This window comes from Podarcis muralis, chromosome 11, assembly GCF_964188315.1.
Source record: "Podarcis muralis chromosome 11, rPodMur119.hap1.1, whole genome shotgun sequence".
NCBI lineage: Eukaryota > Metazoa > Chordata > Lepidosauria > Squamata > Lacertidae > Podarcis > Podarcis muralis.
In genome coordinates, this window is record NC_135665.1 from 896,882 (window position 1) to 924,220 (window position 27,339).

At 42.8% G+C, this 27,339-nt stretch overlaps 2 protein-coding genes across 12 annotated transcripts in view; one reads left to right on the top strand and one right to left on the bottom strand.

The window, feature by feature from the left end:
• The window catches only part of DOCK8 (dedicator of cytokinesis 8), a 222,054-nt gene extending 196,019 nt beyond the window's left edge, over positions 1 to 26,035 (bottom strand). The window contains exon 1 of the mRNA XM_028748429.2: positions 25,927 to 26,035. The gene's annotated coding sequence lies outside the window, so the exon portion shown is untranslated. The remainder of the gene's footprint in view (positions 1 to 25,926) is intronic.
• ZNG1A (Zn regulated GTPase metalloprotein activator 1A) overlaps positions 3,899 to 27,339 on the top strand; it is a 32,460-nt gene continuing 9,019 nt past the window's right edge. For 2 of the 11 annotated variants that reach the window (XR_013394589.1, XM_077935921.1), the window contains exons 1-11: positions 4,722 to 4,845; positions 5,058 to 5,210; positions 6,333 to 6,419; positions 7,248 to 7,344; positions 10,697 to 10,788; positions 13,684 to 13,743; positions 14,863 to 14,900; positions 18,718 to 18,764; positions 19,789 to 19,875; positions 20,870 to 20,914; positions 24,319 to 24,375. Coding sequence is in view for 10 of the 11 variants with exons in the window: in XM_077935921.1 (XP_077792047.1) it covers positions 4,737 to 4,845; positions 5,058 to 5,210; positions 6,333 to 6,419; positions 7,248 to 7,344; positions 10,697 to 10,788; positions 13,684 to 13,743; positions 14,863 to 14,900; positions 18,718 to 18,764; positions 19,789 to 19,875; positions 20,870 to 20,914; positions 24,319 to 24,375 (872 nt within the window). In the remaining variant the exon portion in view is untranslated. The other 9 variants (XM_077935927.1, XM_028748094.2, XM_028748091.2 and 6 more) reach the window with 9 other exon arrangements.

Genomic DNA, 27,339 nt, shown 5'->3' on the forward strand with positions numbered 1-27,339 from the left:
TTACCAGGACTATCGACTGTCTTGCTCCGAAGCGCCCCCTCCAATTGTATGGAGCCCGGACAGCCCTGTGGTTTTCCCTGGAGCTGAGGGCGATGAAACAGTCATTGAGATGGCTAGAGTGCCAGTGGCGGAAAACTCATTTTGAACCGGATTAGACATGGGTTAGAGCTCAACGTCGAGCCTACCAAGTGGTGATAGCAAGGGCAAAGTGTACTTCCTTCACCACCTCTACTGCATCTGCAGAAAATAGTAGCAGGAGACTCTTTCAGGTGGTTCACAATTTAACTGAACCACGTTTGCCACCAGGGTCTGGTAAAATATTTCCTGCAACGATTTTGCAAAGTTTTTTGCAGATAAAGTCGCTCAGATTCAGGAAAAGGTAGACTCCACCATGGGAGCAGGGCCAGGGTAGGAGAGTGCTAGAGCCCTGTCTGGTTGAGTTGCATGGAATCAATTCCAATCTGTTACCTCCAAGGATGTGGACAGGCTGCTTAGACAAATGAAACTGACCATCTGTCTCCTTGATCCTTGCCCATCCTAGCTTATAAAAGTGAGCCAGGAAGAGCTGGGCAATGGGCTTGGCGGGGTGGTGAATGCTTCTCTTTGTGAGGGAGTTTTCCCAGACCTGCTGGAAGAGGCGGTTATCAAACCGCTTCTTAAAAAAACATCTCTAGACCTGGCCAATATGGCCAACTATCACCCAGTCTCAAATCTTCTATTCTTGGGCAAGGTATAGAGCGAGTAGTTGCTGAACAACTCCAGGCACGCCTGAAAGAAGCGGACCATTTGGATCCCTTCCATTCGCGATTCAGGCCTCATCATGGGACTGAAACTGCCCTGGTCGCGCTGCTCGATGATCTCCAGCGGGCTAGGGACAAAGGTGAGAGCTGTTTCCTAGTTCTGTTGGATCTCTCAGTGGCTTTTGATACCATCAACCATCACATTCTTCTGGACCGTCTAGAAGGGCTGGAAGCACTGTTATACAGTGGTTCCGCTCCTTCCTCCTGGGCTGTGTTCAGAAAGTGGTGGGGAGGGGGATGAGTGTTCAGACCCCTGGGCTCTCACTTGTGGGGTGCCTCAGGGTTCCGTCCTCTCCCCCATGCTTTTCAACATCTATATGAAGTTGCTGGGAGAGAGCATCAGGGGGTTGCGGCTGGGTGTTCATCAGTATGTGGATGACACTCAGCTCTACCTCTCTTTCAAATTGGAACCAGTGAAGGCAGTGAATGTCCTGTGTGAGTGTCTGGAGGCGGTTGGAGGATGGATTTAATGGCTTGAGATTGAATCCTAACAAGACAGAAGTACTGTTCTTGGGGGACAGGGGGCCGACAGATTTGGGGGACTCCCTGGTCCTGAATGGGGCAACTGTGCCCCTGAAGGTCCAGATGCTCAGCCTGGGAGTCATTTTGGACTCCCAGCTGTCCATGGAGGCACAGGTTAATTCTGTGTCCAGGGCAGCTGTCTACCAGGTCCATCTGGTATGCAGGCTGAGACCCTACTTGCCCACGGACTGTCTCGCCAGAGTGGTGCATGCTCTAGTTATCTCCCGCTTGGACTACTGCAATGTGCTCTACGTGGTGCAACCTTTGGAAGTGACCCAAACTACAAGAAAGAAGATTCCACCTAAACATTAGGAAGAACTTCCTGACAGTAAGAGCTGTTCGACAGTGGAATTTGCTGCCAAGGAGTGTGGTGGAGTCTCCTTCTTTGGAGGTCTTTAAGCAGAGGCTTGACAGCCATATGTCAGGAGTGCTCTGATGGTGTTTCCTGCTTGGCAGGGGGTTGGACTCGATGGCCCTTGTGGTCTATTCCAACTCTATGATTCTATGACCCGGAAACTACAACTAATCCAGAATGCGGCAGCCAGACTGGTGATTGGGAAAGGTTGCCGAGACCACATAACACCGGTCTTGAAAGACTTACATTGGCTCCCAGTACGTTTCCGAGCACAATTCAAAGTGCTGGTGTTGACCTTTAAAGCCCTAAACGGCCTCGGCCCAGTACACCCGAAGGAGCGTCTCCACCCCCATCGCTCTGCCTGGACACTGAGATCCAGCTCTGGTGGTTCCCTCACTATGAGAAGCCAAGCTACAGGGAACCAGACAGAGGGCCTTCTCGGTAGTGGCGCCCGTCCTGCGGAACGCCCTCCCATCAGATGTCAAAGAGATAAACAACTATCTGACTTTAGAAGAAATCTGAAGGCAGCCCTGTTTAGGGAAGTTTTTAATGACTGATGTTTTATTGTATTTTTAATCTTTATTGGAAGCCGCCCAGAGTGGGTGGGGAAACCCCGCCAGATGGGCAGGGTATAAATAAATTATTATTATCCATCCTCCAACCGCCTCCAGGCACTCACATAGGACATTCACTGCCTGTTACCTGGATTCAAGAACTAAGGTATTTACCATCTCAAAAGAGGCCACCGGTGACCAATTTTGTCAGACAGGAGACAAGCCACATTTTTGAATTTCTGTTTTAGACTGCCTTTTTCTGTGACATGTGTATGATACTTTTGGGTAGTCTTTGACTAAGGGACGGGGCAATTTCCAAAATCTTTAAAAGTTATTGCACACCCTTGTTCCAGGTCCTCCTCACTCCTCTGTTGCAAATGAAAAATAAAATCTTCCTTGCTTTCATTGGGCCCTGCCTCCGCTCAATTCTCTCTGACCATTGTTGGCCAGCCACCCCTGCGGCCCTGCCCCTGCTACACCCCCACTCACAGTTTGCCTGGCGGGACTCACACGAAGCAGTGTTCATGAGCAGCCGTCTTTCCATGTGGGGCTGATTTGGAGACTATTGGCACTTTTTCAAAGCCACGTGAAAACCAAACTCATAGCTGTCAACCTTCCCTTTTTTTGTGGGAAATCCCCTTATTCCAGCGCTGTTTCCCGCTGCTTCCCGCTGCTATCCCGGATTGTTAGATAACCCGTAGACTGTCCCTGGGACAGGTGAGGCTGCTGATCCCTTATTTTCAAATCTGAAAGTTGACAGCTATGACCAAACTATAACCAGCTTCTCTGATTCAGGAATGGAGCATAGCTCCATATGGCTGGATGGAAGAATTTGCCATTTCAGACGGGTGTTTCTAATGCTACCAACCCATTGCTCTTTCCACCCTTAGCTATGGGCAAAGCACCTTTTCTGCAGGAACATCCACCCCACTGTGCTCCATCCACAATAAGGGGCCTGGTACTGCCGCACAGAATGGGATGCGGGTGGCGCTGTGGGTAAAAGCCTCAGCGCCTAGGGCTTGCTGATCGAAAGGTCGGCGGTTCGAATCCCCGCGGCGGGGTGCGCTCCCGTTGTTTGGTCCCAGCGCCTGCCAACCTAGCAGTTCGAAAGCACCCCCGGGTGCAAGTAGATAAATAGGGACCGCTTACTAGCGGGAAGGTAAACGGTGTTCCGTGTGCGGCTCTGGCTCGCCAGAGCAGCGATGTCACGCTGGCCACGTGACCCGGAAGTGTCTCCGGACAGCGCTGGCTCCCGGCCTATAGAGTGAGATGGGCGCACAACCCTAGAGTCTGGCAAGACTGGCCTGTACGGGCAGGGGTACCTTTACCTTTACTGCCGCGCAGAACAATCCACCCAAGCACCCAAGTCTTTCACAATTGATTTTAAAATCCTGTTTTTTTAATTCACTGAAGGGTGTGTGTGTTTCTTTTTAAAAAGGTGCAATTATAGAATTCTGGTTTGTGAAGTTTCGCCGGGAGCTGAAGCTCTGTAAACTACAGGGCCCAGAATTCCTTGAGTGAGAGGAGGGGTCCGCTGCCTCCCCGAACCTTCTTCCTGTGACGCCGATGCCGACATGGCAAGATGCCCTCTGACGTCTCCAATGACGCGGCCCTTCGCAGCCTCTTGTACGGCAGCAGGAAGGAACCGACGTTCCTCGCCTGGGAAGGAAGCTGAGGCGCGCATGCGTGCGTGGCTGGGTAGGAAGCGGCGAGGCGACGGGGCGGAGCTTGCAGGTGCGCGAGAGAAGGCAGGGCGGCTGTCCGTCCAATAGGTGCCCCTTCTGCGCGATCTCCTGCGCATGTGCAGAGTGTAGCGGGTTTCCTCGCGCAGGGGGGTCCCGCGAGATCTGCGCGGGGCTTCCGGATCTCCTTTGCGGTCGCGAGGGAGAGAGGAATTCCGCCGAGGGACCCGACCCCCCGAAATCTGCTTGGCGTTTCTAATCCTCACCTCAGGCATTACTGTATCTCTGGCTCCGAAGAGTCGAAAAGGGTGACGACATTATTCTTCAGCCTCCAGGCCTCGCTCCTCTCAGCTTTCGCCCCTGGTGAGAACACCCTCTGAATGTGCCGTCTGGAGCGCTGGATATTTGCCCTTTGGGTTGGGGGGGCAGCGGCCTCCCCCCAATCAAGTAAACAAATAAAAACGTTAAACTAAAAGTAGAAATAATCAGAATATATTTTTGCAAAATACTTTCATTAAATATTTTACTTTAGACTTTTTAAAATAAGATGGAAAAAGATCATGTTCTTTGTAATTTTGCAAAATATTTCAGCCGTATGAAAGATTCTCCCTGATGTAACTTCCTAGTTTTCAATGATTGAGGATTTTGACAGAATTTTCTGAACACTTGGGGGTCAAAAGAAAGTAGTTTAAAACAACTGTTGTTGAGGCATTCCAAATCTGCAAGAGAGCCAGACAGAATGGTGACAGGTGCATGTCCCTCCCCCCCAGCTATGCCTTCAGTGGAGGTAGGTACTGCACACAGTGTTGATGTCAGCGATCACATGGTCTGCAGGTTCTTGCTTCCTGTGAGGCTGTGTTCAAGTGCAAAACTTGGCCTCTTCCTATCTGAATGGCTCCATTCTGGATTGTTTTGCTTTATTGTGCTGCAAGGTAGGAGACTGGCTTTTATATAGATTTAGGGGGAAACTGCATGATGCTTCAATGAGGAATATGTGAGGGGCAAAAATGAGGCATAGCACACATGGTTGTGAAGAGTTAGGGTTTCAGGGTCTCTTATTCACAGCCCTCTGGTTCCTAGCGTTTAAAGGCTTCCCTTCTTGAGCCCTTCCCCATTGGTTTTAACTGTTGTCTTTGATTGGCAGGTGGTTATAGTGACTCAGAAATGGAAGGCTCTACTGTGGAGGAAGAAGAGGATTGCCCTGAGCTGATTCCAATAAGAGAACAGCAGATAAAGGACCATGCAGGACAGGATATTCCATATAAGATTCCTGTTACCATTATTACTGGCTATTTAGGTAATAAACTGTATGCCAAATTGTCACTGTAGGGTGCTTAATAATGCATTTTTATTATTATATGGAACTATGATTTGTTTTATTTAAAAGTAGTATTACAACAATTTTTGCACTTGTCTTGTTTTCCTTGTATATGCTCTATACTAGAGAAGAGTATAGTAGAGTTCATGTAAGAAATTTAAACTAATGTAAAAAAATAAATAAATTGTGTTATGAATTAAATCCCTGTGCTGTTGACGTGATGTGATTAGAGAGCAAGGATGTTCAGGTCAGTTGTTGGAGCATAAAGCCTGCATTTAGAAGCAAAGAAATGCCTTATACTGGTTCTCTTTGTGAGATGGAGAATTAGTTTGCAGCAGCCCATCACCTAAATTTGCACAGAAGCTTACATGCATTGTATAATCTCTAGGTAAATCAGAAGTCAAGATGCAAATATCAGTCATGATGCTGATTCCCTACTTTGCAGGATTTGAGCATCTGTACAGGGCTAAATTGCTATCACAGATAAGTTTTTGAGTTCTATGACAGCAAGGTGATGATGGCGCCTTGGCATCTTTTAAGGGGGTAGAGTCATGGTGCGCTTCTTGACCACTAAGAAACATCATTATTTTTAACTCAAAGACATTTCTATAACTTTAACTGAATCAAGAACTTATTAAAATTGCATTTTTTTAGCCCCCAGAAATTTGACCAAAGTACATTGAAGTTTATTTCCTAGTTTCAAAGTTGGTTTCATAAGTTTCTGAAGATATGCCATGATATCAAATCTAGGAGTTTTCCATTGTTCGGTGTAGTTGTTTATAAGTACTGGGAAATGAGTTTGTAGTGATCAAAACACACACACATACTGGGTGTTAAAATTACATGATGAAGCAAAGAAAGAAATGTTTTTAGTGTAACTTGAAAAATGTGCTGTGTCCCATAAATTTATATTAAGAACATGAGGTCCATCTTAAGACAATATGTGCAATGTTTGTGAAGCGATCAGGAATTAAGATTAACATTTCAGGATGTTCTGGTCACTGCCTGTAAAGTTCTATTTGAAAGCATATTTTTATTTCTAAGTTGTATATATGTATTTATGCATTTTCTTTGCATAAAAAGTTTGTTCTGTTTTTTTAGGTGCTGGAAAAACCACTCTTCTTAATTATATTTTGACGGAACAGCACAACAAGAGGATAGCAATTATTCTAAATGAATTTGGTGAAGGTATGTATAACTATGCATAAAACAAAAAAGTTTTGTATATCAGAGCCTAAATCTTGTAAAAATAAAAATGTTCTTGAAACACTTTGCACACTTACATCCTTGAGAGAGGAAAAAACTCATTTTTTATCTTTTAAATTATTTGAAGTACAGTTGTTGCTTAGAAACATGTACATCTGCTCACCCAGCCGTATGTGTTTGGGTGCTCTTTGGTATTAGACTAATCCCTGTAGGCTGAATACATAGTATTTTCAACCAGCACAAAGGTTCTCAGCTGACTTTTCAAGGTATGAAGTACCTTGTTTGATCAGCTGGGATGGCATTGTTATAGGATATTATAATCTAGACTGCTCTTTATGAGGTGTGGAACAAAATTAAACCCTACCTGAATTCTCATTTTCTTTAGTAAAAGGTGCACACCTCACTTGTCAGTCTTCATTCAGACATCAATCCATGGTCTTCATCTAGTTTAGAGGAGAGGCTCAGCAATACAAATTGTCTGAAGAGTTTCCTCTTTCTTACTATATTTTCCTTTTACCTCTTATTCATGTTAGTATGTTATAACTGAAGTATAAGATGGTATAAAGTATGAAAGGTTCTCAGCCTAATTAAAATGGAGTTTGATTTGGACTTAGACTAGGATTTTTTTGGCCACCCTTGGCTAAAGGTATAATGTCTTGGTCCGAGAAGAATATAAGCCAAGACATTTTGGATTCTGCTTTGTGACTGCTGGAGTTTTGATCATTGTACCTGCTCTCTCATGTTTATCAGAAAGAATGAAAATTGAGTGTAAGACACAATGTTACGGTAGTATTTTTCTTGTATTTTCAGGAAGCGCCTTGGAAAAATCCTTGGCTGTAAGTCAGGGTGGAGAACTCTATGAAGAATGGCTGGAACTCAGAAATGGATGTCTATGCTGTTCTGTAAAGTAAGGGTTTTTTTAAAGGTAAGGTAAAGGACCCATGTGGCACTGTGGTCTAAACCACCGAGCCTCTTGAGCTTGCCAATCGCAAGGTCGGCATTTCAAATCCACACAATGGGGTGAGCTCCCATTAGTTTGCAAACCCAGCTCCTGCCAACCTTGCAGTTCGAAAGCATACCAGTACATGACCCGGAAAAGCTGTCTGCAGACAAATGCCGGCTCCCTCGGCCTGAAAGCGGAGATGAGTGTTGCACCTCATAGTCAAATTCGACTGGACTTAACTGTCCAGGGGTCCTTTACCTTACCTTTCACCTTTTAAAACAACAACCACTGACTTTAAAATTGATCCTTTTCCTTTTAACTCATGTGTCTTCATAGTTCAGCATGATTCTCCTGTAGTTATTAAGTAGTTCTCCTGTGGCAGGAACCAGTTGGTGAGAATTCCAGTGTTAAAAAAAATACATAATATATTGCTGTTTATTAAAGTTGTGTTCTGCCTTCAACCCAAAGATTCACAGGGCAGTACATAGCAACCTACTTAAAACACAGTGAATATAAGAGCCAACAATAAAGAAAATAAGTATCAGAAAAAGACCTCAAAGATCAAAGACCTCAAAGCAGTTGAGATCATACATCAATTCCCATAGGTCTGAAGTAACAAATGCAACTTAAGCTGATGCCTAAAAACAGTAGAGGACAAATGTGGGGAGGGAGCTCTGCATTTGGGGTGCCATTATTCAAGAGCGCCTGTTCTGTGCTGTTACCCTGAGATTAAGAGTCTCTTGCTCTACTGACTGAGCTATTCCATGATCCCATTTTGTGGAGCCAGTCAACAAGCTGGAGGTCACATTCTGCACCACCTGGAGTTTTTAGACCACCTTCAAGGACAGCCCCAAGTTGAGAGCTTTACAGTAGTCTAAGCAAGAGGTTGTAAGAGCACTTAGTACTATAGCCATGCTATCTTGGTTCAGGTAAAGAAAAAGCTGGTGAACCAGCCAGAGATAGGCATAGGTGTTCCTTTGCCACAAAAGACACCTAAGTTCCAAGTGGCAGTGATGACTCCAACAACAGCCACAAGTTACAAACATCAGAAGAAGGATCTCTCTTCAGAACAGACATCTCCCAACACGAGGAACCACTCAACATCAATCTCTTCATCTTACCAGGATTCAGCTTCCATTTATTGGTCCTCATGAATCCATTGCTGCCTCCAGATACCAGTCTATCACCTGACTTGTTGCATGTTATCAGCATACTGATGGTACTATACTCCAAGCTGCTGGGCAACAGATCTCAACTGCTTCATATAAATGCTAAAAAGCTGTAGAGATAAGATGGGATTGCAGGACCCCACAGCACAAGTGCCAGGGAACTAAACAAAGGTCTCCCAGTGCTGCTCTTTGGTGTTGGTCTTGCGAATAAAAGCAGAGGTCTTGTAGTATGGTGTTTCCAACTCCCAGCCCACAGAAGCTGGCCTAGGAGAATACAGGATCAGTTGCATAAAAAGCCATGGAGAGATTGAGGAGAATTAACAGGGTCACAGTCCTCCATCCCTTTCTTCAGAAAGGTCATCAGTTTGAGAGACCAAATCTATTTAATTCTGAACCTGGGTCTGAGTCCAGATTGAAATGTGTCTGGACAGCTTCATTCAGATGCTGTTGGAGGTCACCATGCAAAAGGGGGCGTTTTTGTCCAGGCATTATTCAATACCTCTGTGTCGAGAAGGGATGGGGCCTTACCACTGCCTCCTTCAGGAAGCTCAGAAGCATCAAGGACTTTGATTTTGTGTACATTTTCTCATTATTCCTATTCTTTTTTAATATGAGAAAAATGGCTTATAGGGAGACTTAATAATAATATTTTTTGCAAGCTGAGCTAGATGAAAATTCATTTGTGTTTTAAATAAATAACATTAGCCTCTGTAGGACCAAACCTGAAAATTAGTTGCTTTTTTAATGATTTCATATTGAAACCAATGAATACAGTGGTACCTCAGGTTACATACTGTCAGAGCTGGCTCCAGGTCCCAGCTCACAGAGGACCAACACTAGCCGGTAGTGATGTACAAAAGTCTTTATTGAAGTACAGTTTCCATTTCCAAGCCGCAACGCCCAGCTCTACGTCTTAGAAGCTAGACCGGCGAAGCTCCGTCTGAGTCTCCACTCCCTGTACACCAGTTTAAGACTCTAACCTTACTCCACCTCTTCCGTCTCTCCTTTCTCCTCTGGGTCCTTCTGCCCCCCGGGGTCTCCTCCTTTCTGGACTCTTCTGACGCTGACACTGACCCCCCTGACTCCTGTCCCTCCTTTCTGCGGGCTTTAGGACCTGGCTCCCTATCCGGGCTACCAACTGCGCCGCCCTCCTGCACATTTGAACTTGGTGCGCGCGCCCAGCCTCCAACCTTCCTCTTGACCGTTTCCTCGCTCTCCGATGGAGGCGTGGCCAATCCTGACTCATCTCCTCCCGCTGGCGGTGAGCCGCCTGATCCCGATACCTGGGACTCCTCCCCCCTACTGCGCTCTGGTGGGGAAGCTGGTCCTGATTTCCAACTGCTGCTCTCTGAGTCCCCTCTGGCCCCTTCTTCCTGGGGTCTCCCCCTAGGCACCCCCCTTGCTCTGACCATGGGAGCCCCTTTCTGTGAATCTTCCGATTCGCTGGAAAGACTCAGAGACCTCGGGCCGCTGTCATCGCTAACATTTCCTTCGGATTCCTCCCCCTCGCTCTCTTATTTCCTCCCTTTCCTGTGCCTCTGCTCCTGAGCCCCTGACACATACGCTTCAGGTTACAGACTCCGCTAACTCAGAAATAGTGCTTCAGGTTAAGAACTTGGCTTCAGGATGAGAACAGAAATTGTGCTCCAGCAGTGCGGTGGCAGCAGGAGGCTCTATTAGCTAAAGTGGTGCTTCAGGTTAAGAACAGTTTCAGGTTAAGTACGGACCTTTGGAATGAATTAAGTACTTAACCCGAGGTACCACTGTATACTGAAGAAGATGCAAGATAGCAGAAATGTGCTGCAGGTTGGATATGTGGAAGCACTTTTTTAAAAAAATTAGGATGGATTTTTAAAACAAGCTTCCAATTACAGGGTATGAGGTACTGCAGTTCGTAAAAGTTTTTTAAAAGCCCTGATGAACTTATTATTTTATTATTATTTTATTTCTTTGCTACACTTTGCTACACTTTTTACTGCCTAATAACCAAAGTTCTATGAGTGAATTACAATAAAATTTATTACCATGTAGATTTCTAATTTGGATACTAAATAGGTTTTAGGATAGTATTGTGTTTCATTTAGAAAGTACTGTAGCATAAATAGCAATAAAGATAATTCCTTTTAAATGATTTCTTTTTTCATCAGGGACAATGGTTTGAAGGCTATTGAAAATTTAATGCAGAAGAAAGGCAAGTTTGACTACATCTTGCTAGAGACAACTGGATTGGCAGATCCAGGTAAATATAATTTGGGGAAGGGGATGGATTAAGAGTGCCCCATTGAATTCAGTAGGATGTGGTTAGGATTGTGTTGTGAGAATCTGGGTTGAAATTTTTCTTTATGGGATGAGCAGAAATGCATTGGGTATTCCGTTGTGCCTGTCTGTCAGGATGTAGATGTAGCTTGGATACAAAAGAAAAAGAATGGAATTGTCAGGAAACAAGAGTAGCCAAAGGTGATTCCACAACAACCATCCTTTCTGTCAATAGTGCATCTTATAACCCCTACAATTCAAGAACCTGATGGATCAGACCAAAGACCCATTTAGTCCAGCATCCTGTTCTCACACTAGCCAACCACAAACAGAGAGAGCATTTTTTGAAACCATAAAGAGCAACATCAATGCAAAATCTTCTTGCTCCTCTCAATCCTCTAGTCAGACACACATTTATGGTATCCAGGAGTGGCTTGTCAGCGAGGCGAGGTGAAGCCATTTGCCTTGGGTGGCAGATCTGCCCCCCAGCCCTGCTACACCTTGGCTCACACTGCTGCCACAGTACTGTTGCCTTCACTGCTGCGCCCTTGCTGCTGCATTGGCAGTAGCGTGGGGGCAGGTGAGGGGACACTTGTGTGGCGACTTTGGGGGTGGCTTTGAGCATAAGAGGGACGCGGGTGGCGCTGTGGGTAAAACCTCAGCACCTAGGACTTGCCGATCGCATGGTCGGCGGTTCGAATCCCTGCGGCGGGGTGCGCTCCCGTCGTTTGGTCCCAGCGCCTGCCAACCTAGCAGTTTGAAAGCACCCCCGGGTGCAAGTAGATAAATAGGGACCGCTTACCAGCGGGAATGTAAACGGCGTTCTGTGTGCTGCGCTGGCTCACCAGATGCAGCTTGTCACGCTGGCCACGTGACCCGGAAGTGTCTGCGGACAGCGCTGGCTCCCGGCCTATAGAGTGAGATGAGCGCACAACCCTAGAGTCTGGCAAGACTGGCCCGTATGGGCAGGGGTACCTTTACCTTTACCTTTTTGAGCATTTTGCTTACTGTGACAAAACATCTCAGACCAGCCCACAACAGCTATAATTATATTTGGTCTAAAAGCTAATCTGAGAAAGCCAGGATAAAAAAAAAAAATTGCTTAAGAATTCATATTCAGGATTTGGCTGTATGCCCTGTTTTCCATGGGAAAAGCTGTGTGTCTAGACCTATAACAAGATACAGAATCTAGATGGAATCTTTCTTATTTAATTCTAGCCCCTTGGGGGCTTCAGTGAAATCAAATGTACTCTAGTATAATATGCTTTTTAAACCCTTCTTGAAGTTGCATATTTGTTGTTTACTAGTCCAGCAGTACATAGTCGTTGCAAAAAATAAAGCCTAAACAGTCATTGTGATGAATAAAAGCTGCCTAAATTTTATGGGCCATTTTAATTAAACCTCTGAGCTGTTGGCTAGGAGGGTGAATAAAATTCCTTTTTGCAATTCAATTGTTTCATGTTAAGGAGACTGACACTCTACATTTCAAAGCAAAATAATTGTAATGGTTAAATAATTTTCTTCAAAAGAAATAACATTGATTCTGTTTCTGTTATACACAAATCCTATTTCAGTTTAGTTGAAAAACTATTAAGGCATTTGAGAAAGAAATCAATAGATTCTGTGGCCCTTGCTGTATATTGCATGAGTAATCACTGTAAACAGCTGACAGGTATTTTAGTCGTGACACCCAGTGATGCTTGGGAGACCACATCTTGTCACCTCGGGTGGACAGCAGTCTTCAGCTGTTATTTTTTATGCCTGTGTGTTTCGTTTTTTAAGACAGCCCTGGAATCAATTATATTTGTGAGCTTTTGAAAAAAAATACTTTCATTGCTGTCTATTTCTTGCATCCTTCATGTTGTGACATAAGTGCATGTTGAACGTCAATACAAATTTTGATTTCTTATTTTTCAAAATATAGCATCCTGCAGAAGTTTTGTTATTTCTTTACTGTTCAGTAATAAATGTTCATGTATTCACACTTTTCCACAAAGGAAAGATAAAGAATTTTACAGATTCTTACTAAATAATTTTCAGACTGTTCTTTATTAAAAATGGGTATCCCTTAACTCCAGGGAATCCAATATGTTTTAAAACTTTACAGGTGTGATGATCTGGAGTACAATCCTAACTTCACTTACCCAAGAGTAAGCTCCATTGAATTCAGTGGGGGTTACTTCAGAGTAGACATGGTTAGGATTGCAGCCGTGGTTCTTTCTGTAGGTTGGAGTTGCTCCCATAAAATCGTATTGGTGAGAAGAATTTAATTCTGTATATAATAGTTAACTCCAGCCATGGGTAAGAGTAGTGTGTGATTTCAGACCTAGTAATTGCATTCTTCAGTTCATAATTTCTAAACACTTTTGTTCCATAATAGTGTTACATGCCTGGTTGAAAGTATGTATTATTGATGTCTATAGCCATAACTTCTAAGAGACAATTGTCCTGAACATTTTTTTAAATTTAGGGGAAAGAGCACTCCCATGCATACAGATGGCAGCTACAAGTCAGAAATGACAATTGTAATATCTAAGCCATGGTGTTTTTATCAATGCACAATTTGAAGGTAGGCTGGCTAAAAATGTTGCCTTCTTAACAATGGTGCTGTTTTAAGTGCAAAAAAACTGCCCAAGATACTGGCCAGAGGTTTTCAGTACTGGTAATGTAGATCAAATATATGTTTCTACGTGCCTTTGAATAATTTAGGGCAAGTAAAATCTGATGTGGCCTAAATATAGCCACTGGGTTGCCCCCCCCCCCCAACTTTCTGATTTTCTTTAGCCTTTAAGAATTGCAGAAAAGTAACAGTTTTTCAACCAGTTTTTTAAAACCTGCCTTTTGTGATGCATATATATTCTGAGCTATGTATTGATAGGTGCTGTTGCCTCCATGTTTTGGGTTGATGCTGAATTAGGAAGTGACATTTATCTTGATGGTAAGAAATTAAATCCAAGTTACTCAATTGTTTTTCTAGTGCATGTTTGGGAAACTTTGTTCCCACAGGGGCCACATTCTTTGGGGGGAGGATACATCCCTGCAGTGTGTTGGCACAGAGCAGACAGTGGGTGGGGGCACAGTTGTAGTTTCTTATACATGCGCACACACTCTTCTCACCCCTCACATATCCATTCACACATAGTTCCTCCCCTTCCCCTCTCTCTTCCCTCCCCAGCTTACATTGGTGTCAAAGGTCTCTCCCTCTTCCCAAGCCTCTTTAATCTAGTGCAGGGGCCAGCAAACTTTTTCAGCAGGGGGCCGGTCCACTGTCCCTCAGACCTTGTGGGGGTCTGGATTATATTTTGAAAAAAAGAAGAGTGAAATCCTATGCCCCACAAATAACCAAGAGATGCATTTTAAATAAAAGCACACATTCTACTCATGTAAAAACACGCGGATTCCCAGACCGCCTGCGGGCCGGATTTAGAAGACGATTGGGCCGGCCCCGGCCCCTGGGCCTTAGTTTGCCTACCCATGATCTAGTGTATGTGCATTATGAGTTCAAGATAGCAATGTGCATAATGTGTGCTAATGATTTTAGACAGTATGCGTGAAGGTGGGTAAAATGACTAGGTTCTATAGTTTAGAGCATGGATAGGGAGCCTCTATGTTGAGGGTCACATTGTCTTATGGTTAGTTTTGTCAGGGCTGCCTTCTAGCAGTGGGCAGGACCAGAACCAAAAGTGGGCGGGGTCATCCCATTTCTCTCTTCTCTTCCTCCCCTTCCAACAGGCTGATAGATGAGGGACACTACATTCTTGCTGGAGGTCTGAACTAGACACTTGCAAAGGATTTTTCTTCCCTTTTCCTTCCTTTGCTCCATTCACTTTGATTCCCCAATCCTGTTTCCCACTCCCTTTTCCTTCTCTTCTTTTAGACTCCTTATCACCTACATAAAACTAGGCCAAAGCCAAGCCATATGTTGCTGACCACTGGTTTAGAGATCTCTGATGGTTTTTCCTATCTCTATGTAGAAAAGCTGAATAGCAACTTTGACTTCACTTTGCTGTTTGTGCTTCTCAAGTTCAAATTCCTATCTACAAACTTCTTTTTGCAGGTATCATATCTGTTGTTGATGCAAAGTATGGACTACAGGTAAAGTAGTAAGACTGCAATCATTACTCAGTAAAGTACTTGTTCCTTGCATCTTTTTTTTAGAATACACAAAAATAAAAACAGATTTTATTCTTATCCTAGTGAGCAAAGAAAGAAAGACTCCAAAAAGGCTTTGAAATAATTAATGTATAATATTCAGTAGATTTGGTGGACAGAGTGCCTGAAGAACTATGGATGGAGGCTCGTAACATTATACAGGAAGCAGCAACGAAAACCATCTCAATGAAAAGGAAATGCAAGAAAGCAAAGTGGCTGTCCAACGAGGCCTTACAAATAGCGGGGGAGAGAAGGCAAGCAAAATGCTAGGGAGATAGTGAAAGATACAGGAAATTGAATGCAGATTTCCAAAAAATAGCAAGGAGAGACAAGAAGGCCTTCTTAAACGAGCAGTGCAAAGAAATAGAGGAAAACAACAGAATGGGAAGAACCAGAGATCTGTTCAAGAAAATAGGAGATATGAAAGGAACATTTCGTTCAAAGATTACCATAATAAAGGACAAAAGTGGTAAGGACCTAACAGAAGCAGAAGACATCAAGAAGAGGTGGCAAGACTACACAAAGGAATTATACCAGAAAGATATGGATGGCTCGTACACCCCAGGTAGTGTGGTTGCTGACCTTGAGCCAGACATCCTAGAGAGTGAAGTCAAATGGGACTTAGAAAGCACTGCAAATAATAAGGTCAGTGGAAGTGATGGTATTCCAGCTGAACTATTTAAAATTTTAAAAGATGATGCTGTTAAGGTGCTACACTCAATATGCCAGCAAGTTTGGAAAACTCAGCAGTGGCCAGAGGATTGGAGACAATCAAGTCTACATCCCAATCCCAAAGAAGGGCAGTGCCAAAGAATGCTCCAACTACCGCACAATTGCACTCATTTCACACGCTAGCAAGGTTATGCTTAAAATTCTACAAGGTAGGCTCAAGCAGTATGTGGACCGAGAACTCCCAGAAGTGCAAGCTGGATTTAGAAGAGGCAGAGGAACCAGAGACCAAATTGCAAACATGCGCTGGATTATGGAGAAAGCTAGAGAGTTCCAGAGTTCCAGAAAGACATCTACTTCTGCTTCATTGACTATGCAAAAGCTTTTGAATGTGTCGACCACAGCAAACTATGGCAAGTTCTTAAAGAAATGGGAGTGCCTGATCACCTCATCTATCTCCTGAGAAATCTCTATGTGGGACAAGAAGCTAGAAGAAATCTCTATGTGGGACAAGAAGTTAGAACTGGATATGGAACAACTGATTGGTTCAAAATTGGGAAAGAAGTATGACAAGGCTGTCTATTGTCTCCCTGCTTATTTAACTTATATGCAGAATTCATCATACAAAACGCTGGGCTAGATGAATCCCAAGCCAGAATTAAGATTGCCGGAAGAAATATCAGATACACAGATGACACCTTGATGCCAGAAAGTGAGGAGGAATTAAAGAACCTTTTAAAGAGGGTGAAAGAGCAGAGCGCAAAATATGGTCTGAAACTCAACATCAAAAAAACGAAGATCATGGCCACTGGGCCCATCACCTCCTGGCAAATAGAAGGGGAAGAAATGGAGACATTGAGAGATTTTACTTTCTTGGGCTCCATGATCACTGCAGATTGTGATAGCAGTCACGAAATTAAAAGACGCCTGCTTCTTGGGAGAAAAGCAATGACAAACCTAGACAGCATCTTAAAAAGCAGAGACATCAGCTTGCCAACAAAGGTCCGTATGGTTAAAGCTATGGTTTTCCCTGTAGTGATGTATGGAAGTGAGAGCTGAACCATCAAGAAGGCTGATCACCGAAGAATTGATGCTTTTGAATTATGGTGCTGGAGGAGACTCTTGAGAGTCCCATGGACTGCAAGAAGATCCAGCCTCTCCATTCTGAAGGAAATCAGCCCTGAGTGCTCACTGGAAGGACAGATCGTGAAGCTGAGGCTCCAGTACTTTGGCCACGTCAGGAGAAGAGAAGACTCCCTGGAAGAGACCCTGATGTTGGGAAAGATGGAGGGCACAAGGAGAAGGGGACGACAGAGGACGAGATGGTTGGACAGTGTTTTCGAAGCTACCAGCATGAGTTTGACCAAACTGCGGGAGGCAGTGGAAGACAGGAGTGCCTGGCGTGCTCTGGTCCACGGGGTCACGAAGAGTCAGACACGACTAAACAACAACAACAACAACAACAACAACAACACATTCAGTAGCTTTGGAATTCAATGCATCATCTTGCATTCTTAAATCAATAAACAGATACAAAGCTTGACATGCTGTCAGTGTGATAGCAGCTTTTAAATTTTGTCAGTTATATGCCAAATAAATAACTTTTGCTTTGTGTAGAAACTTTGTGCCCTTGTCCAATTCCTCCCGTTTCAAAGCTTGACGTCCACCTTGGCTTGTGATTTAAAGAATTCTGGAGGCAATACAACAATGACACTAGGATAATAGGCAGCAATTTAGAGGTGTCATGCTTCATGGATCTAGCCTAGTCCATGTAAAGCTGAGAAATTGTACCCTGTGGCTTGCAAGCCAAATTGAAATGGATGTGGTAATTGATATCATGGGCTGTCACTCTAATGGGATTGTCACCCAGCAATCTGAAATATTCATGTTTTAATCAAAAGGCAAATGATTGGACAACTTGCAGTGACAGGTCACAACTCTGAGGACCTAAAGCGATGCTATTAACACTCTTCTTTGCCAATCTACAAAGCCTGACAGTATTTCATGCAGAAGAATAAATGAATGTTGGAGTTACAGAGAAAAGGTCAAAAGAGAGGTCTTGTTCTCGTCATCCTGTTATTGCACAAACCACTTAGTCAGATAACAGTTTTGACTGGAGATGTCAGGAAAATAGACATTGTGCAATGAAATCGTTTTGAGGATTCAGTAGCGTTTAAAGTAGCAGCAACCTCTACTAGTTAAAAGAAGTTTGCTCTTTTTTCCCCATTCAGGGGTGCTGAAAAAATTGCCTACATTAGAAAAATATTTATATTGAATTTCCTTATTGAAACATTGCTGTTTGTAAATAAGTTACTCCTTACCTAAAGTTAGTGAAAAGTAAATAAATTTATTCAGTGGCTGTAGATGGAACGCACTTGTTACAGTTTGGGTGCCCATGATGTACGTTAGTATAACTCTCACTGCTATGTAAAGCTTGAAGCATATGCATAAATCTAAAATTATTTCAATTATGGTCCTGGAACATGGATAATCATGTAGATGAATAAGTTAACTGTGCAGTCCTATACGTATTTACATGGGGGAAGCTCTCCCTGAACTTAATAGAAATTACTTTTAAACAGGCATGAACATAATGACGTAGTATGTACATTATAGAATCATAGAATTGTAGAGTTGAAAGGGACCCCAAGGGTCATCTAGTCCCAATACCGTACACTGTTGAATTAATAAATTTATTACTTCTGTGGACACACAAACCCATGGATTTTGTCTTCTGTGCAAAAACCATCTGTAAACGTTTCGAAGTCAGAAGTATTGAGACAGATCCAAAAGTCTTTGAATTATGACAGCTGGACAACATGAGCCTCAAAGCATTTCACCTTGCATACTGTCTCTTAAGCTAGTTCACATCCTTTGAAGCACATGGTCCTTAAGACTTTGTATGTGTAAATTCATGGTTGCAAGTAACCCAAGCTTTCCTTCTAAATCAGTTATTTTTGTCTGAACAGAAGAGCTAAATGATGCCCTCAATAGTTGCGGCATAAAGTGCCTTCAGTATCTGTCAGCAATTCAGTTAATAATGAAATCAATTTTCCTATTGTAACTGTCTTTTTTTAAAATCTTTGTTTAGCATCTCTTAGAAGAAAAACCCAGTGGCCTTATCAATGAAGCAGCTAGGTATTACTACAACGACCATTTTCTATGTGTGTGAATCCTGAACTGTTTATTGGGAAGCATAGTATTGGAAGGCAGCCTTGACCAAGGACATTATTAATTTTGAGTTTTAGTTTCTAGACCTGACTCACTTCTTCTAGCTGTTTTCATTTTGTGGATTTATCCTGTTGTACCAGTTTCTTTGTGGTAGTTTTATTTTGTTAAATTTCATTTCCAGTATTCATTTTTTCTGATTTGTACTCCAATTTAATGTCAAGTTGCCAGCAGCATTTCACTGTATCTTTTTTTAAAATGATGGATGCTAGCCATTTAGACAAATTGCTCTTAAGGACATGAATAAGAGAAAAACTGCATAGGACAGTGGCTAAAAGTGTGAACTGGGATATCCCTGATTCAAATCTCACTTTAGTCATGAACTCCATAAATACTTCTGACACCTTTTCTCAACTTCAGCCCACCCCCATCTACTACTGAGCTTGGTAAAGTTTACTTGGGCAATTTATGTGAAGGGTTTTGCAGCATCATAACACACCCCTAGTCTTGATATAACATATTGGCCCGAATATAAGCTGCACCCAAATATAAGCCGCAGCTTTAAAATTGGAGGGGAGGAGGAGAAAAAAAAATACCCGAATATAAGCCGTTCCATTCCTCGCTGCTCCTGGCTGCATACTTGGGGGGGGGGGGGGACTGCGCTGCGTTGCCAGCGGCCTTTCCCCTTTTCCCCTTCCTGGTTCTCTCCCTTCCCTGCCTTGGGGGAGAGAATGTGGAACTATGTGCTGCTTCGCCACGCTCCTGGCCCTGTTTGCCCTGCACTCCAGGCTGCATGCCATAAGGTCGCGAATATAAGCCACACATTTAACTTTTTATGGTTGGAATTTGGGGGGAAAGTGCAGCTTATATTTAGGCCAATACGTTATAAATGGAATTTCTGTTAACAGTGACAAAAAGATAAATCCTGTATTGATAGACAATGAAGAGTTCACTCCTGCACCTCCTATTCATGAGTTCACTCTTTCTTGTGTAGACAGATTGCATTAGCAGATCTTATAATCCTCAATAAAACTGATTTGGTTTCTCAAGAAGCACTGATGAAACTGAGAACAGCTGTCAGGTAAGCAAGAATATAGGTGCTGGTGAATTTTTCTTCGACTCCTACCTGTTTCCTATCTATGCCTGGTAGCAACTAGAATTGCAGATTGCATGATTACTATGACAGTATGGGTTAGGACTCAAGAGGAAAGTGTATGCTTTCTTTCTTGAGAGCAGTCAGCTGTATTTACTTGCTGCTAGCTTGATGTTTTGCTTGCATCAAGCAGATTAAAGTGTTAATGTAGTAGCTGCATAATCCTTTCTTAATTCTGATGGGTTTTACATGGATCAGTGTCAGTCTTTCAAGGAGAAATGATCAGTACTCAAGTTATTCTGAAATACAGGCATTTGTGGCCTTATAAAAAGAGGGGCAGTGGCATGTTCTAACAGATTTGGACACAATTTAAGGAGTGTAAAAAGTTGCGTGTAGTTGGGGGTGGAATAAAAAATGGTTTGTACCTATATTCTACATCCCTAACCAATAAATGAATCAAAAATAGGTATCCTTCAAAATTTGAACTTATCCAAATGTTTAGTGCAACCAAAAAGTATGCACAAAATGCATAAGTATGCACAACATACAAAACCACATTATATTAGGGAACATTACTTGCAGAAATGTCTCTGTGCAGAAGAATGCATACAAATTTTCATGCATATGTTTTAGGGGGGGGGAATGTAACAGGAGTGAACTGAACTTACGGTTGGAAAAATGAGAAATGGATTGAAAACTAAATTGACAGATGTGTCCATGCTTACCCACAGTGCGCCATGATTCTGAAGTTTGACACCATTAGGCTGAAAACCCCTCTACCCCCAGTTTTTCCTTGACTTGCCCCAGATCCTCACAAACTGTGCATGGAGTTTGCAGGGTTTTGTTAGTGTCTTTACTTCTTGAGAACTTACGCTCCCAGCATTGAAGAGTATCAGATATAGGTAAAGATATATATGGCTGGGTACAAATGTTCTTGTCACAATCTAAATTTATGTTTGTTCTCTTTTTTCAATGATGTTAGGTCAATAAATGGAGTTGTCAAAATTTTAGAAACTAAGAGATCCAGGTAATGATAATGTAAATCAGAAATAGTTATTGCCACTTTTCCTTCCTCTTGTGATTGCTACATATTGATCTGAAATGTATATTTGATCAAGAAAGGCAACATATGGCCCATAGGCAGTACCCAGTTGGTTTTGGTTTGGTTTCCTTCTCTGACTATTCCTGTTGCCTGGAAGCTGGAGACTGTGTGGAAGACAAGAAGATTATTTTGTCTGTTCCGCTTTACTAAGGACCATAGCAAGGCTGGTGTAGCCTTCCAAGAGCTTTTTGTAGTATTCAAAGTAAAGGCTTGCCTACTCAGATGTTCTGTTCCAACAGTGTCCAACTGGGTCATTTGTAAATACTGTAATCTCCATATTAATTTGAATTAAGTCCTATCTGCAAATTAGGAGTTGGTATCAGAAATTAAAAAATCCTACTCTAAAAGCCCCTTGGTTAGCTAGCAGCTCAGAGTTCCATAGGGAATTCATAAATCATGATCCCAAGCCCTCCATTATAAGTATGCTTAAAGAATTACATCAAAGGAAAGTAGATACATTGAAAGAAATATGAAAAAATATTATTTCCCCCCCTCCCCCAATAATTTAAGTGGCTGTTATGTAGCTGTTTCGCAGTGAAAGTCTTTGTAGCCTTGCTACTTTGGATTGAAAATGTCGTCCCCACCCAAAAAGGGGCAGAGGAAAACTAATGAGGAAACCTATTGAAAGTTTACATAAACTTCCTTGTTATAATCCAATGACTGAATATTTGCTGATTTTTTGTTATAATGTCAGATTTTAAAACCTAACACTGGTAGGGAAAGGAATAAAAAGCATGTAGTCCAGTAAAGATAAGGTTAAAGTTTCAAATAAATTATTTTTTTGAGAGAAGAACATTCAGACCAACATAATCAGCATCCTAAATGCTGTAAAGAGTAGCTCAATGCAAAACAGGCTGAAAATTAGCAGTCACTAGATACTGTCATATATCTGTTTATACAGCCTTAAATAGTTTGTATTTTGTATTTTGTAAATTAGTTTTTCAAACATTCAGTAGGGTAATTTGTGTCTCATTATTATCAGTCATGGGGGGAGTAAGCTTCTAAAGCTAGAAATGCTTCTAAAGCTAGTAAATTTTCTTCGTTGTATCATATTAACTATCCTATTCATTCTAGGAAGTATTTTCCTAAGCACCATAAGCAAGCATAATGGACTTTATAGCAGTGCAGGCCTCTTCCTTGTATGAATCGCACAGTATAAAGTGGAGCGAGATAATATATTTTATATATTTTCTGAGGTAGGCAATTGTGTGGGCATCAAAGGTCATGTGTGACAATCCTATATTTTACCTGACAGCAACACCAAAATACAGTGCAACAAACATTTTTGCTGGTGTATATACATGAGTTCAGGGGACGCGGGTGGCGCTGTGGGTAAAAGCCTCAGCGCCTAGGGCTTGCCGATCGAAAGGTCGGCGGTTCGAATCCCCGCGGCGGGGTGCGCTCCCGTTGTTCGGTCCCAGCGCCTGCCAACCTAGCAGTTCGAAAGCACCCCCGGGTGCAAGTAGATAAATAGGGACCGCTTACTAGCGGGAAGGTAAACGGCGTTTCCGTGTGCGGCTCTGGCTCGCCAGAGCAGCGATGTCACGCTGGCCACGTGACCTGGAAGTGTCTCCGGACAGCGCTGGCCCCCGGCCTCTTGAGTGAGATGGGCGCACAACCCTAGAGTCTGGCAAGACTGGCCCGTACGGGCAGGGGTACCTTTACCTTTATACATGAGTTCACAAGCTATATATATATATATATATATATATATATATATATATATATTGCAAGGTAATCAGCTGAATACTGCATTTCAAGACATTTAATCCTGTTAACAGAACCATTGATATAACTTATTAGAAATTCTGCCTTCAATCTGCTCCATTCTGGAGGCTTTGCCCTGTGCTAAACAGTTGCTCTATGAAGATTCTTCTCTGTAGTGATGGCCATGTTAATTTATATGGATTACCGTCCTTGCAATTCTTTTGTTCAGGTAGGAAGGAGGAAAGTGTTAAAATAGCTTCAAAAACTTTTTAAAATTCTATTAAAGGGGACTCAAAATATAAAGTACTATAGCTCACCTTTTTTAATGCACAGTTATTCTGTGGGTATATTACCTTGCCAATATTTTACATTTTCTATTGATCAGAGCTATTCTTCCCACAGGACACTGTATAAACAGTATTGTTAATATGGCCAATGTATATGACACTTTTCAAAAGAGTTCAGCTTCCAGAACCAGCAGTAGAAGTTGGTAGGAGGTGCTGAGCAATTCTTAAGATCTGATAACTTCATTGTGTGTCCAAAGCAGAATATTTTCTAAGAGTGATATGTAGTTGCTTGTTGAATATATTTTTTAAAAACTGAGACAGAAATATGATTTTTTGTTGTATATTTTAAAACTAAATAAAAAACAAATATTTTTTTCTAGTTCTTAAACTATATTTAAACTGCTTCGTAGGAACAAGCCAGGTTAAAATCAAAGTTTAAGATCCTGGCTTGTTCTCAACCCAGCATTAAAACTGCAGTTCCCCAGGTTTTGATGTTACAGGGTACTGTGGCTAGTTTGAAACTAAAAACTTCTCTTTTACAAAAGCTCAAAAGAGGAGGAGCAGGAGCATGCAAGTCCAAGGCTCACAGCGGCTCATTTCCTGAACTCATACAGTCCAGGAAACTGTATTTTCCTACCACAGGTGCCAACTTGAATAAAATATTGAGGGAGCCCAGGTAAGCCCTGCCCTATATAATCAGTTACAAGTTGCGGTGCGCACACACCATTTGAATGGCAATGCCCATTAACTGGGGGGCTGGCCCCCTCAAATATTTTAGGGTGGGCTCTCAAGGGACCTTGGCCCCTAGGAGTTGGTGCCTGTGTTTCCACCTATGTCTGAACTGAGCCTTAGGAATTCAAAATATCCTTACTACTTGTAACCGTGATATGCTTTTTTCAGCCCCTACATTCCATTCATGCTTCCTTTCTTCTATTGAAGACAGATTTTGGAGCACTGCAGAGAGCAGATAGTTCAAACACAGCTGGCCATAAATGAAAGAGAATATTTGCTTATGCTGTTATCTGTGCATTACAGTGATTTCTCTTAGAAAAAGGTCTTGCTTTAAATTAAAAAGAAGTGGTCACTCCATAGGTCTCCTTTCTCTGTTTTGCTGTTGTCTTTTTAATATGACAGCCTCTCCCCACTAGATCCCAGACATTTATTGAGAGTCCCTTGACCATCAAGAGAAGCTTTTCAGGGGCTGCAGGGGGCGGGGGAGAGAAGGAAAGTGGGAAAGCCTTTTTATAAAAGAGGCCTTCTGCTCATCCATAGGCTGCATGCAACCCATAAAACACTTCAGTAGGGGAAAAGTAAATTTATTTGTTTTTTTCTTAGAGTTGACATCTCTGATGTCTTAGATCTTCATGCTTTTGATAGTTTGTCAGGAAAAAGGTAAGATTTTATTTTACACTGTTACTTGATCAGCAGATTGCTAGCTTTTACATAAGAATTATGTATAGTTATGATTTAGAATTCAACTTGTAGCACAGTCTCAGGTACACACCCAGGTTCAGAACTGCCATAATTAGTCAGTTATATCCAACTAATTGAACCTAAATTAGTCATGTCTAGTAACTCCAGTGAGTCGACTCTGAGTACAGCTAGCATTAGATACAACCCATGGTCTTTAGGTATTATTATTATTAATTGAATTTATATACCACTCTATACCCAGAGGTAGGGACGCGGGTGGCGCTGTGGGTAAAACCTCAGCGCCTAGGACTTGGCGATCGCATGGTCGGCGGTTCGAATCCCCGCAGCGGGGTGCGCTCCCGTCGTTCGGTCCCAGCGCCTGCCAACCTAGCAGTTCGAAAGCACCCCCGGGTGCAAGTAGATAAATAGGGACCGCTTACCAGCAGGAAGGTAAACGGCGTTCCGTGTGCTGCACTGGCTCGCCAGATGCAGCTTGTCATGCTGGCCACGTGACCTGGAAGTGTCTGCGGACAGCGCTGGCTCCCGGCCTATAGAGTGAGATGAGCGCACAACCCTAGAGTCTGGCAAGACTGGCCCGTACGGGCAGGGGTACCTTAGAATCATAGAATAGAATCATAGAATCATAGAGTTGGAAGAGACCACAAGGGCCATCGAGTCCAACCCCCTGCCAAGCAGGAAACACCATCAGAGCACTCCTGACATATGGTTGTCAAGCCTCTGCTTAAAGACCTCCAAAGAAGGAGACTCCACCACACTCCTTGGCAGCAAATTCCACTGTCGAACAGCTCTTACTGTCAGGAAGTTCTTCCTAATGTTTAGGTGGAATCTTCTTTCTTGTAGTTTGGATCCATTGCTCCGTGTCCACTTCTCTGGAGCAGCAGAAAACAGCCTTTCTCCCTCCTCTATGTGACATCCTTTTATGTATTTGAACATGGCTATCATATCACCCCTTAACCTCCTCTTCTCCAGGCTAAACATGCCCAGCTCCCTTAGCCGTTCCTCATAAGGCATCATTTCCAGGCCTTTGACCATTTTGGTTGCCCTCCTCTGGACACGTTCCAGTTTGTCAGTGTCCTTCTTGAACTGTGGTGCCCAGAACTGGACACAGTACTCCAGGTGAGGTCTGACCAGAGCAGAATACAGTGGCACTATTACTTCCCTTGATCTAGATGCTATACTCCTATTGATGAGGCCCAGAATTGCATTGGCTTTTTTAGCTGCCGCGTCACACTGTTGGCTCATGTCAAGTTTGTGGTCAACCAAGACTCCTAGATCCTTTTCACATGTACTGCTCTCAAGCCAGGTGTCACCCATCTTGTATTTGTGCCTCTCATTTTTTTTGCCCAAGTGCAATACTTTACATTTCTCCCTGTTAAAATTCATCTTGTTTGTTTTGGCCCAGTTCTCTAATATGTCAAGGTCGTTTTGAAGTGTGATCCTGTCCTCTGGGGTGTTAGCTACCCCTCCCAGTTTGGTGTCATCTGCAAATTTGATCAGGATGCCCTTTACCTTTACCTTTATACCCAGAGGTACCCAAGTTAGAGAAGGAGTGAGCTGAAAATGTAGTTAATTACTTAATACTGTACTGTAAACAGAAATTCACCAAAGATTAGTCAACTGCAAATATTACATTAAAATCAGTTCAGTTCAGTTCCAGCCAAAGGCCATTATTAACAATAGTGTTAATAAAAGAATACAGAAAATACATCCATAATACAAACAAAACAAAACAAAAAAGACTTTACCAAGTTCCTGACCATGAAAACACAGTTTCCCTTGTACATCTCAGACAGCATCAATTCTAATATTATTTTGCCTTTAAAAAATCCAATTTCCCAACATCTTTTTTGGATGCTTTCTAGTCAGTTATGGTATATTAAAGGGACCCCTGACAATTAGGTCCAGTCGTGACCGACTCTGGGGTTGTGGCACTGGGGTTGGGAGGAAAAAATCCTTAAATAAGAGACACGGGGGAATGATGAATGGACTTCAATGTCTGTACACTAATGCGCAAAGCATGGGAAATAAACAAGATGAGCTTGAGCTCTTGGTACAGCAAACTAAATATGACATAATAGGCATCACTGAAACCTGGTGGGATAAGTCCCACGATTGGAATGTAATAATGGAGGGATACAATCTATTCCAGAGAAACAGACCAGACAAGAAAGGAGGAGGAGTGGCGTTATATGTCAGGGATGTGTATACCTGTGAAGAGATCCAAGATTTAGAACCTCAAAGCCAAAGTGAGAGCATTTGGGTCAAAATTAAGGGAGAGAAGAATGACAGAGACCTCATTGTGGGAGTTTACTATAGATCCCCAAGCCAAACGGAGGACATAGATGATGCCTTCCTGGAACAGATGGCCAAGCATGCAAAAGGAAGGGAGATAGTAGTAATGGGGGACTTCAATTACCCGGATATTTGTTGGATGTCAAACTCAGCCAAGAGCATAAGGTCAAACAGATTCCTCACTGGACTTGCAGACAACTTCATTGTCCAGAAAGTGGGAGAAGCAACAAGAGGAACAGCCATTTTAGATCTGGTCCTAACCAATGTTGATGACCTGGTTAGTGGGGTAGAAGTGGAAGGAACATTAGGCGTGAGTGATCATGCTCTTCTGAAGTTTACTATACAGCGGAAAGGAGCAGCCAAGCACACTAGGACTCAATTTCTTGACTTTAAGAAAGCCGACTTCATAAAACTTAGGGAAGTGCTGGGTGAGATCCCATGGACAGTAATACTAAAAGGAAAGGGAGTTCATGATGGCTGGGAGTTTGTTAAGAGGGAGATAGTAAAAGCACAACTTCAGGCAATACCAATGAGACGGAAACATAGAAGGTGCCTAAAGAAGCCAGGGTGGCTATCTAAAGAACTTTTAACTGAGTTAAGATTAAAAAAAGGATGTGTACAAAAAATGGA